Consider the following 12,711-nt stretch of genomic DNA (forward strand, 5'->3'; position numbering starts at 1 on the left):
AATACAATAGTGACAAGTAAAACAGAAAATAACACTTACAAGAAAGTTAACAGTTGTAAAATGGTACCAATTTAATGAAATTCATACAAATTTTGACTTCAGATATAAAAAAAACTATATTTCCAAATAATTGTTCTTTTTTGTGCATTTAATTAAATTATTTAAAAAATCGAAAAAAAATCGCATTGTTTTTTTCAATTAAATTAATAAAAGTAACATTAATTAATTAATTAAATTGAATTTGATTTTTCAATTGACTTTATGTATTGAAAACTGTACTTTTATCTCGTTTTCAATTAAATATTATATGTGAATATTTCATTTTAATTATTTAGTAAAAAGCGGAAAAAATATGAATTTTGTTAATTCAATTATTTCAATAATTAAATTTTTACTTTCATTAATTTTAAATATAAAAAACATATAAATTTATAATTTTTTTAACTAAAAAAAATGTAAAATTTTTTCATTAGTTTCATTTAATTATTTTTTTACAAAAGAGGAAAAAAAAATATCGACAAACAATGCTTTAGTTGAGTAAAGATCAATAATTTTCATTCGCTCACAACAATTCCATATATGATAGATATTTCCGGTAGCATTTACAAAACAAGTAAATCAAGTTTATAAAAATTTAGTTTACATAATATCAATAAATGAATGCCTGTTTAAAGCGTCCTTCATTGTTTGCCAACAGAACGCTTCGAAGTATTTTTTTTTTTTGCAAATCATCGCAATGACTGCTAATATATATTTTTTTTTAAATATAAGAAAAAGCGGAAAACATCGTCAATTCTACATACATAAATTGTATCGAAAACACAAAAGTTGAACTTATGCGGTTTTTTGTTTGTTTGTTTGTTTCGACATAAATATTGAATCAAATTTGTAAAGTTCCAATGTAAGGAAAATGTAATGGTATTAGTTTCTACACGAAAAACAGCGAAGCAATTTTTGAAACTCAATATGCAAACGAAACATAAATTATAGCGTAGGTGAAAATAAATATAAATGGTATTTAGTTATTTGCAGAATTGTTAAGATTTTTTATATTATAACATGAAATTTGTGAGTATTTAATTATTATACTTTACAAGTTTTTTTTGGTAGAAAAGTTTTGGTTTTCTGTTCTGAGATTTTAGTAATTTACATAAAAAAAAGTCATAAAACTAATATTAATTACAATTGTTTAAATTAACAATCAATATTGTTTATTTATTTAATGTTTCTATGGTCTTAGTGGTGGCGCAATGAATAGCAAGAAACACGATCGCTGTTGTTAATTAATACGTAAGGACACCCATAGAAAATATACATACATTACATATTTACATAACTAACGTACTAGTACGTATACACTTGCACGGATGCACGCATGGAGAAGGCTATAATATAGAAAATAGAATATTCAAATTGTTGAGCATCAAAATTGCCGCATTTCATTAAGCAAACGCTGACCAATCGAAAATGGTAATTGTAACCGAAAAGATGACTTGGGGAAAATTTTTCGTTTCGTGCAGATCGATGAACCAGGGCACGCATATTTTTCATGATTCCACAGACTGCGCTGTATTCATGATACACAACTTACAAAAAAAAATCAGCTACAAGTAATATTATTGATTTTGGTTTATATTTCTACGAAACACATTAAATTAATTTAAATTAAAAGATTTTACTAATTTGATTATATACAGTGAAACCTCGCTTAACGAGTTTAATCCGTTCCAGAATGTTTACTCGTATAGTGAAACATATTGAAATATACACTAATATGTGTACACAAGTATTAAAAATGATGTAGCAGGTGCGCAATCCGGGACTTCTCTTCTCATCGTCACTCGTTATGAGAAACGTTGCGAGAATCATTTTTCTTACAATTAATTTTGCTTGCTAAACGAAATGGTCGTTAAGCGAGGTTCCACTGTATATTTAGTTAGCAATTTAGCTCATAATCAATACGCGTTAATAGTTTGTGTATTTTGTTCCCTTCCGCTACGTTCATCGTAAAAATAGACGTAAAAAAAACTACGATTTCCAAACGCTTTTTGGCTCTTGCAAAGCCTACTTTTGGCCATTCTATATTTGAATCGCTCGAATCTTCCTTTCTCCGCCGTTCGCCAATGCATCGCACAAAAAAGGGCAACAGTTTTTTGTGTGTGTTAGGAATAATAGCGTTGCTATTGGAAGTCTTTTGAGCCACTCCTAGCGACGATTGTTTAATGGCAGAAATAAGTAACGTCGGTTTAATAGCGAAATAATACTTTTGAGGACAGGGATTACGGCGAAATGCAAATACGGGCACTAATAGCATCCTAATGATTACCACCTCTAAGTATTCGTCTCGCGACGCTAAAGAATAACATGATCTCATTATCGTTACAAATGCAGCAGATGATAAAGAAATTCCATACTTGATGACCTACAATGCAATTAGCAAAAGGATAACGCGTTAATTGTGTTTGATATTTGCTCATACAAAGAACTCAGCGAATCATCAGCAACAATAACAAATGACTCTTAGTCATGAAATGCTTGTAAACGCATCAACTATTATTAATCTATACAATTTACAAATGATGCAAGAAAAAATCACAAAACGCATAATTATATTTATTAAACGGAAAAATCGAGAATGTGGAAATTTTAACCGTTTAACGAAAAAAAAAAGAGGGGTCACCAATTACGTAATTGACGTTAGGAAGAGCGCGCTTCGGCAATTACGCAATTAAAATACAATTTTTTTGTTTGCATAACGAAATGTACAAAATAGGAACAGAAATAATAGTAAAGGAAACATGAGAAATTCGCTGTCTGGTGTTTATCAATATGTTATTTTGTACACTCATCTTGATATAGACCAGATTTCGCACAAATAAAATGAAAAGAAAAACAGAAATAAAGAGATGCAAACAAGCGCAATTATCAAGTAAAATATGTGGGAGACAGTAAAATTAACGTTCAACGTTGGATGACATTTTACGATAAACATTGATTCCCCTGTTGCCACCTGAATACAATCAACGAACTAGCGTTTAATTCGTAACGCAACGCAAACAACACAGGTTTCTCTATTAGTTGAATTGCATTTTCGAAAACTCAATCCAAGTAAATTGTATTTGCGAGGAAAAGCATGCGCAAAAACTATTCGTTATCAGCGACGAAAGGTCAAGACCTTAAGTGTACGAAAACTGTTATCTGGTAGAAGAAGCAGCCAAACATTTCGGATAACAAGTTGAAAGTGCATATCTAGAGGTACAGGGTAAACGCGAGCAGAATTCCAAATGAGTTTAGCAGGTGGATGACCCCTTTCGGTCACAACACCAATTTACGTAAATTGATAATAAGATAGGAGCAGAGTTCATTTCTTTTTTAAATTTACAATTGTAATTTTTTTTTCAAATTAACAAAAATACAGCATTTTTAAATGATGTTTAGAATCTTTCGATTTACTGTTTCAAGCGCATTATCAGTAGCATAGAAAATTAAGTACTTTATAACCACAAGTATTTAGTAGAACAAATTCATTTAATTTGGATAAGAAATCTTCTGAAAGTGAAATTTATATTAATTTCTATGATACGAACATTAATTTCTACAATTATACAAGACAACCTTTGACCTTCCACGCGATTTTCTTTGATATGGATATACACATATATTTGTAGATGATTAAACAATATGGAAACAAAATAGATTCCATTCAAGTGCATGCAAACATGATTAATTAAATATAAAAATAAAATATAACTAGAATTCCCTTGAACTAATATTGCTGTGAATCATGAGTAGAGTGAACATGTTAATCGCATTCTAATTATATCAATTGCATAAATACAATAAAATTTACAGTTCTGTAATTTTTTACACGTTTTCTCTTTTACACGGTTTAAAAAAAAATATTTTGTTTTGCATGCTTTTCGATTTACACGGGTTTATATTAAAAAAAAGTTACAATTTCAATTTACACGTTTTTTTTTCATGAACCTATCTACTGTGTAAATCGGGGTTAGGTGTACTAATTTATTATTTATAAAAAAATAAGTTATATAAATTACTAACAAATAAATACTTTGTTTAAATAAAATCAAATAAAATTAAACGTATGTTACTTAAATCTATTAACAAAACTTAGTATGATGAAGTAATTAGTTGGATTTTTATTGGAATTACAATGAATTTATTAAATTAAAAATACATAACGAGTGACGATGAGAAGAGAAGTCCCGGATTTCGCGAGCTCCATCACTTTGTGTATACATATTATGTGTATTTTTGAATATGTTTCACTATATGAGTAAAAATCCGGAAATTCTGGAACGGATTAAACTCGTTAAGCGAGGTTCCACTGTAGTGGGAAAGAAATAATAACTTAATGAAGATTGACTATTTGTGTGTTCTTTAGATGGCAAGGTCTCAAAGGTAACGTGATGGAAACATCACCTTTCTAGTTTTTCTTATTTATGGTTGAACATTTTAACGTCAAGGATTGCAAACCGAAATTTGAATTTAAACGAGCCGGTGCGATTATTTTTTTTGCATTTCTTGGAACGGTGATAATCGTAGACAAGCTATGCAAATTGCAAACAAAACACTAGCAAAAATATCTTCCATTCCAATGGAAGTGCTTCTAATGTGTGTGTTTTTTTTTTATCAAAGTGACATTTGTCTACAAAGCAATGCGTAAAAGTACTCACACGTAAAGATTTTGCTGATTTTATCACGAACCTCTGGACCGGACCTTTCTGGGGTGGATGAGTCGAGGGTGGCGTCAATTATTATGCACGGGAAATTTCGCGAGACTGGAATTTGTTTGGGTCGTGAGGACAGAGGGAGAGAGGATAAATGACGTGAATAATTTGACAACTATAAAGATAGAAACAAAACTGTATTGGTATATAACCATGGTTACGGGCAAACAAAAGGTATCCAAAAAGTTTAAAGTTTTGAAAAAAAAAAACAACAACCGCATCCACAAAACAAAAAGCAACGTATAAACAAAAGATGAAAACAAACGTTTACTAAGAGTTCGGATCTAATGCCAAAATGATTTAGTATTATTATATATGTTTAGTGTCTGCCAAAAAAGCAGCTTCCCGAGTGCGGTGAGCCGCTTCGTTTTAATGGTGTGCCGAAACTACTGTATTATTACCAAGGCTACGACACAGGCAAAATGGTTTTGTAATTTTCGCTCGTTGAAAGACTACGAGTGGACTAGAGCGAAAAACAGAGACAGAAAAGTTTCGTAACGAGCGCTTACATATATATATATATTCATGTGCAACTGTGTTATCAACCATGCAAGTTGCCATGGTCAAGCAAGCAAGTGCATCGGGAAAAAAATCCGCGAATGGAAAACCTGCCCGGCCAATCCGCAATAAACAAATATTACGCAACTGAGGATGTTTTTCCCCGCAACCGATTCAAAAAGTTTTCCGCCGAAGCGACATCTATTCGCAGCTACGATCACAAAAAATAAATATTTTCAATAATTTCATTTTCAAATGCAAGCTTTCACCTGCTAATATCATTGAAGAAACAATATCATTGAAGAAAATAAGAGTTAATTAAAATAAATCGACTGATTACGTAACATAAATTTTCATCACAAACACCTATAGGATGTTATTTGAACTAGAATCAATTTGAATAATTTTACAATGCAAACGCATTCGAAATGAAGTGAACTATTGATGATTTGTAATTGTAATTAGATCGATAGTTAAGTTTAGAACGACTGTGCACCTTGTTCACATCAAAAACAAACTGCTTTAAGCCGATTATAAGCGATTTGCTTATGCAACATTTACTCGGCTCGTTTGTACAAAACATCAATCGAATCGTCCCTCTATTATTTTTTTTTTTCACTACTCAATGCACTCACTATGTAATAGAATTACTGCTAAATTGCTTCGATTAAATTCATTAACTCTCATTAATTTTCCGCTCGCGTAAATCGTACCAAAGTCGATGTTGAAACATTCTGAAAAAATCGATAAATTAAAATTAAAATACATAATTTGATTGTATAAACTTACAAATTGAAAATATTATTATATAATATTGTAAGCATTGCTTTTAATAATTAGTGAATAATTTTTTTAAAAACAAACTAGACTTTGAATAAGACGCATAATCCATTGAATATATTAAAATTTATAAAATTTAAATGAACATGGTGTGTAATTTTATAGAAGACGCGTAATTTGAATATAACTTTAAAATTTAAAATCTGTTATAGGCAACTTTACATACAGCTCAATATAAAATTACATAAACAATTTATATTTAAATTATTGGCTATCCTTTGGTTTTTTGCAGAGAGTCGAACCGAAATTAATTTACGGTTTACGGTTACGTTCCAAGTAAATATTTATCGTTCCAGTTTCGGTTCGTCTAAAAATTTCGGTTCAGTTCCGGTTGAAATTAAAATTTAAAATCGAGTCCAATATCAAATTTTGATTTACCAAATTCCCTTACTATTGTTTTAAAATATAAAATTGAAAATACAAAAGAAATAAAAATTGTTTAGTGACTAGTTCAACACATGCACTTTGTAAAGTTTCTTCAGTCATGTTTACAGTAATAACTTTTTTAATCACTTTTGAGTTTTTTTTTAATGTTAGTTGCGCAAGACTGCTTGCCCTTTTTTCTTCTTGAACCGAAATTAACCTTAATTAAAATTTCGCTCCTGTTTCGGTTTTTCAATTCAGCATTTTTTCGTTCCGGTGACAATTTCGGTTTACGGTTCGGTTCCGTTCGACTCTGGCTTGTTGTAATTTATGAATATACAGTTTTATAACACTGCAAAAATTCATACATTTTCGCTATAAGTAATATACGGTTTCACAATATACGGTTTCACCGTGATTATGTAATTAGTGGTAATCTCAAACTTTTTGGTCGGGTTCCGGACCTTTTGCACATACAAATTTTAAAAGACCTCCGGAAAGATTGGGTATGTGTAGAACAACATTGAGACGGAATATTTTCTACACATACCCATCTGTCATTAATTTTTCTGCTATCCCCTAAATAGTTTTGACGACATTGACAAATTATATTTTTGGGTTTCCAAAACATTTATTTTAAAACACTATAAAAATATGTCTTAGCTTGCAAAGCCTGGGTCCCTAGACACGTATCTTATCAACTTAATGGGTAATTCATCTCTGTAGGGCCCATCAGAGTTTTTGGGGCTCACGAAAAAATATGTGGAATAGAATATATATTTTGATGTTAACTCTGCATCAACCATAAGGATTTTCAGTTGTAAGTTTTCCAAAAATATTTATGATATTTATTAAAAAAATATCGTATTTGTTCTTTGCATTTACCTTGAATAATATAATAGCATAAAAAAAATGTATTATAACAACCTTTATCAGTATACCGTAGTAAATTGATAGTCTATCAATAATATGTAATTATTATGTTGACTCGTTAGTATAATTGTAAGAAATACTAATATTTACTAGTTACGCACACTAATTATAAATTAATTGTTTTGATGCCACCTCGATTACGTTTAACAACAACAAAACGAAAATAGAACAATTTTCGCACATTTTAATTTTGCACATTTCATAAAAAAAACAATTTCATAAAGTTTTCTGTCAATAACAATGTTCGCAACAAATGTTAGGGCACTGGGCAAATTGTATTTAGAATTATATAAAATATTTAAAAATTGCATTAGGCTGTCAATTAATTTTTCTGTTATTCTTCGCAATTAACAAGAAAAGCCTAAACGTAAATATCTTATTATTGAATATAAAATTATTTAATTATTTTAATCTCTGTTTTTAATTATATTAATGAATATTCTCTCGTTAATGATTTAACTGTTATTTTCTTCAAAAGATTATATTTAAATTTCCATGTATTTCTATATGTTTCTATGTTGTTGTAAACGCTACTTTTCGGGTGTTATTTACGGCCAAATAGGTGTAATTATAGTAATCTATGAATAATTGCTACATTTCCCAAACATCCAGCTTTCATATGCATCTTTTGGATCGATTCTATGTATTATAGTTCTCAAGAAATCAACAAGCAACATGTTGGGGTAATGGGTGTATAAAATTCGGTCTAAATAATATTATTTGTAATTAATTTATTGATGCGTAATCTCGTAATCGCATCATTTTGATTGGCGAAAAGAATGGATTGAGATAATTGTCCCTAGATAATTAAAAGCGAGTCTTGGAGAGTTGAGATGTTCGGTAAAAATAGAAGAGCCAACGCAATTGTAACCCTAATCGCAGATTATGACCTTTTATGTAATAACATTTGGTGAGAGCAAAAAAAAAGCGAAGATCTGATATGATCATCTGTAGAGCAAACAACACGCCATCAGGCAACATATACCGTCGATTCAGACAGAGCATATAAACGGCGCTGCCGATCAGGTTTTCCCGCAGTTAGCTCACAGGACGTGCTGTAGTTAACTTCGCACGAAGCTTCCAAGGGAATTTCCAACAAACGCAGGACCATATGTTAGTTTATTTTCATTTATTATTTAACCCTATGCTTAAGACAACTTTATTCGTGTATTTACATGATTTAATGTTTTATTTATTTATTTATATATTTTTTTTTTTGGGGTAATAGTTCTGAAGATGGCCAACCGCTGCGAACTGAAGACATCGGCGTGTCCTCGTGCGGAGAAGACCTGTGTGATCAAGAAGGCCAAGATGTCTTTCGATATGAGCAAATTCGTGAGGCCAGATCAACCCTCGAAGTGCACGTGGAAGAAGGGGGCGGATCCGAAGTCGTCGCCCCATTCCACCTTCAGGATGTGAGTTAACAAACAAAAGTCCGAAAAGAACTAATGCCGCATCCTCATTAACCTTAAAGCGACCCGCATTTGTTTATCTTTGACATCAAGTAGCATATGCATTTGTACTGTTTGCATATGCAAATCGCTTTGTATTTCTGTTTCCACTTACTAGAGACAACAATGGACCTATTGAAAACGCAAATAATAGAGGAAAAAAAACTGTTTAGCGCCAAAATGACGATATTTTTTCCGTTGATGCCACCGATTCGACCGTAACAATTATCGTTCATTGTTAATCAATTGAATACATTCAAGGCCGCCCTATCACGAATTATGTAATATAAACACGGATTTCGCCATGTGCTATTTTGATATTAAGGTTGCCTATCATATCGAATTGTGCCTATTGAAACATACTGCAAAGCCAAAAGGTCTCTAATTCTTTGAAGATTTACAATCACACATATGATTTTCTTGAAAATGAATTTATAGATAAACATTTTTCATAAACAAATAATTCAAATAACTCAATTGCAAAATCGTTTCAGTTATCATACGATTAATACTTAACATCGTCATCATCTGTTTGCGTATGCAAATTGCTTTATTTTTCTCTTTTGTCAGATTGTTAATGTACAACTCAATTTGCACATTCATGCATAAATGAAAATTTACAATGATTTATTTGAATTTCTTTGAACAGCCAGAACGACGGTGGTCCGATTCCGAACATCCTCCATCACATTGGAAACACGCCGATGGTAAAACTCAACAAAATCCCGCAATCTTATGGAATCAAGTGCGATGTTTGTAAGTGAATTCGTTGATGTTCTTCGAAGTATTTTTTTTTAAATAAGAATATGTATTTGTTGTAGATGCTAAATGCGAATTCTTCAACCCGGGTGGTTCCGTCAAGGATCGCATCGCTTTCCGTATGGTCGAAGACGCGGAGAAGCAAGGTCTCTTGAAGCCAGGATATACCATTATCGAGCCGACTTCAGGAAACACCGGTATCGGTTTGGCTTTGGCTGCTGCCATCAAGGGTTACCGTTGCATCATCGTTATGCCCGAGAAGATGTCCAACGAGAAGGTGGACACTTTGAAGGCACTTGGAGCCGAGATCATCCGGACACCAACCGCTGCTTCATTCGAATCTCCGGAAGGTTTAATCGTCGTGTCTCAAAAATTGCAGAGCGAGATTCCAAACTCGATTATTTTGGATCAAGTAAATTGGAGTTCATCAAATCAAATGATTTCAATAGTTTAACGTGTTTTCATTTCAGTACAGGAATCCGGGTAATCCTTTGGCCCATTACGATACAACAGCCGCCGAAATTTTGGAGGCTTTCAACGGAAAAGTCGATATGGTGGTACGTATTTGATAATTGATTTAAAAAAAGTGTATCTATGTTTGTAATTAATTAACTTCTTAGGTTGCTGGTGCTGGAACCGGTGGTACCGTATGCGGTATTGGCCGTCGCATGAAGGACTCCTGCCCTTCCTGCATCGTCGTCGCCGCCGATCCTGAAGGTTCAATCCTTTCTCTTCCGGAATCCCTCAACAAAACCGATGTAACCTATTACGAAGTCGAAGGTATCGGTTACGATTTCGTGCCCACCGTTCTGGATAGATCCGTCGCCGATCTGTGGGTCAAAGTTAACGACCAAGAGGCTTTGCCGATGGCCAAGCGCATCATCAAAGATGAAGGATTACTTTGCGGTAAGCACTCAAAACGACGAATACAACATCATTGTTATAATTTCAAAACCTTCAGGTGGAAGCAGCGGTTGCGCCATGGCTGCGGCTCTGAAAGCGGCGTCCAGATTGAAGGAAGGCCAAGTTTGCGTCGTTGTTCTCCCCGACGGTATTCGCAACTACATGACCAAATTCGTTTCCGATCACTGGATGGAAGCCAGGAACCTCCAAGAATGTGTCAACACTCAAAACCACTGGTATTTACACAACGCAACGAACAAAATAATGCATGCTAACTGGAATTGTTTACAGGTGGTGGGACGAAAAAGTATCTAAATTACCTCTTCAACCACCAATGAGCTTATTGCCAAGCACGACCTGCGCGAAAACTCTCAACGTTATGAAGAAACAAGGTTACGATCAAATGCCGATCGTTGATAAAAATGGGTAAATTCGGCGTTCAATATTGGTAAATTAGTGTTTATATGTTTTTCTTTATAGAACCATCGAAGGTATGGCAACCATCACCACTCTCATGGGTAAACTGGTGAATTCGTTCGTGAAGCCCAACTGCCCAATCAGCAAGACCACAGTTGCAAAATACAACAAAGTCAACCCGAACACCTCCCTCGGTTTAGTTTCAAGGATGTTGGAAAAAGACACCTACGTCCTAGTCACAGACAGTAAATAAAAAAGCAATTCTATAATAAGTGTTAAATTAACTAAATTATCTTTTTGTAGTGAAAGATTCCAAGGAAGTGATTTTGGGCATCGTGACAAACATCGATTTGCTCCACTACATCACCGAGAAGGAGGCGAAGAACGGCAGCGAATGAAAACACAAGACCGATCGGCAAAATGTTTCTTTTTTATATACTTACAAATAAAAAATAAAGACAAATAAATAATCTCGTTAAGATCTTTGGACCTGAATGTGGAACTTGCAAGAGGGCATGCTTTGCACCTCCGCAGTTACTAAACTGTTGATGCCCAAATTGGCCAATCCGCCTCTGACTACGCCGCACGTGAACGTCACGTAACGCGGAGCCAGCTCCAAATATTGTTTACCATTAGAGATGTTGTTCAGAAATCGGAATCCGTTGTCCTGCAGCACGTAGACGCCTTGGTGGTTGGTCCGCAAGTTGTCTATCTGTTTCCTATAGATCGCCGTCCAAAAATCAGTGCATATGAATTTCATCGTGTCCAGCTCATCTTTGAACCGAGGCATTTCCTTTGTTAATCTGAAAATGCACATAAAATTATAATAATATAAACAAACAAGATTTAGCATTGTTTATTCGCCGTCATAAATTTTGAAATAGAAGTCTGCTTCAACAGGAAGGAACGTGTTTACGACTGTTTAGTCTACATTAATAAATAATGTTTTCTTTCAAGTCCATAAAGATTATAAAGCCAACAAACTTGTTTATAACATAATTATTATATTTACTTAACAGAAGTCACCTAAATATAGTGAGCAAATTTTTGAGACATTTTGAATGAAAATAATATGAATTTACGTATCCAAAAATACTGCATATTTAATAAATAAGTTTAATTGAGTAAATATTTATCTGTTATTAAAACTTTATCACCTCGTTTCCATTGCACTAAAATAATACTAAATTTATGTGATATAGAACATGTAACTTATGTATTGTAAGTTGACAAATATGCCTAATGGCTTGATAATTATTGGTCAGTGATACATGTATCATGTCACGCATAGTGCGGATGCAGCATTATAAATGGTTTATAGATAATCGAATTAAAATATACACAGATGCAATTGAAGTTGCCTATCTTGTTTTTAGAAAAGTTAAATATTTTCTTTCCTAACGCTATAAACAATAAGTCTATACTCTGTTGTAATTATCTTTGACTATACTGCTCACCTTTCTATCATTCTGTATCCAGTGGAAAATCCCAAGTATTCCAAATTTGATAAATCTTCGTCCTGCAGTAAGTTTATTGATTTAGTTAGAATGTATTGCAAAGGATTTAACTCACTTTGGCATCTTTGTTTTTCAGCTCGCTCTGCTCGATTACATAGTTAACAAGTTCGGAATGTAAGAAATCGAATACTGTTTCGTCTGCCATTTCTTCTAGCGCAGAAACGGTACTTCCTGTATACACCTGTATATAGCTGTTGAGGAAAATATCGAACGCCGTCCTTTGTAGGTTAATACAGCAAATGTATTGTTTTTTTAAACAGCTGATGTGTATGAGCGATG

At 33.0% G+C, this 12,711-nt stretch overlaps 2 protein-coding genes across 2 annotated transcripts; one reads left to right on the top strand and one right to left on the bottom strand.

Moving 5' to 3' along the window:
• Positions 1 to 8,394: 8,394 nt before the first annotated feature.
• LOC108557274 (cystathionine beta-synthase) lies at positions 8,395 to 11,394 on the top strand. Its single transcript, XM_017913721.1, has 10 exons — positions 8,395 to 8,498; positions 8,614 to 8,800; positions 9,486 to 9,592; positions 9,658 to 10,007; positions 10,066 to 10,152; positions 10,216 to 10,501; positions 10,557 to 10,734; positions 10,790 to 10,924; positions 10,979 to 11,160; positions 11,219 to 11,394. Exons 2-10 carry the CDS (start codon positions 8,622 to 8,624, stop codon positions 11,311 to 11,313), a joined length of 1,599 nt encoding a protein of 532 aa, XP_017769210.1. The 5' UTR covers positions 8,395 to 8,498; positions 8,614 to 8,621; the 3' UTR covers positions 11,314 to 11,394.
• On the bottom strand, positions 11,317 to 12,692 carry LOC108557276 (trafficking protein particle complex subunit 6B). The gene is made up of 3 exons (XM_017913723.1): positions 12,488 to 12,692; positions 12,373 to 12,434; positions 11,317 to 11,718 (listed from the first exon to the last, which is right to left on the bottom strand). The coding sequence occupies exons 1-3, from the start codon at positions 12,575 to 12,577 to the stop codon at positions 11,391 to 11,393; spliced, it is 480 nt and encodes a 159-aa protein (XP_017769212.1). The 5' UTR covers positions 12,578 to 12,692; the 3' UTR covers positions 11,317 to 11,390.
• Positions 12,693 to 12,711: the final 19 nt, after the last annotated feature.

Source organism: Nicrophorus vespilloides, unplaced genomic scaffold (genome assembly GCF_001412225.1).
Source record: "Nicrophorus vespilloides isolate i.1.1-1 unplaced genomic scaffold, Nicve_v1.0, whole genome shotgun sequence".
In the NCBI taxonomy this organism is placed as follows: Eukaryota; Metazoa; Arthropoda; class Insecta; order Coleoptera; family Silphidae; genus Nicrophorus; species Nicrophorus vespilloides.

Bases quoted from the DNA above. Each gene is read 5' to 3' on its own strand.
- LOC108557274 (XM_017913721.1), top strand. From the start codon at position 8,622: ATGGCCAACCGCTGCGAACTGAAGACATCGGCGTGTCCTCGTGCGGAG. The intron at 9,593-9,657 runs GTAAGTGAATTC...TATTTGTTGTAG, and splicing joins TGGAATCAAGTGCGATGTTT to ATGCTAAATGCGAATTCTTC. The intron at 10,502-10,556 runs GTAAGCACTCAA...CAAAACCTTCAG, and splicing joins AGATGAAGGATTACTTTGCG to GTGGAAGCAGCGGTTGCGCC.
- LOC108557276 (XM_017913723.1), bottom strand. From the start codon at position 12,577: ATGGCAGACGAAACAGTATTCGATTTCTTACATTCCGAACTTGTTAAC. The intron at 12,435-12,487 runs GTGAGTTAAATC...AACTTACTGCAG, and splicing joins TGAAAAACAAAGATGCCAAA to GACGAAGATTTATCAAATTT. The intron at 11,719-12,372 runs GTGAGCAGTATA...GTGCATTTTCAG, and splicing joins GGATACAGAATGATAGAAAG to ATTAACAAAGGAAATGCCTC.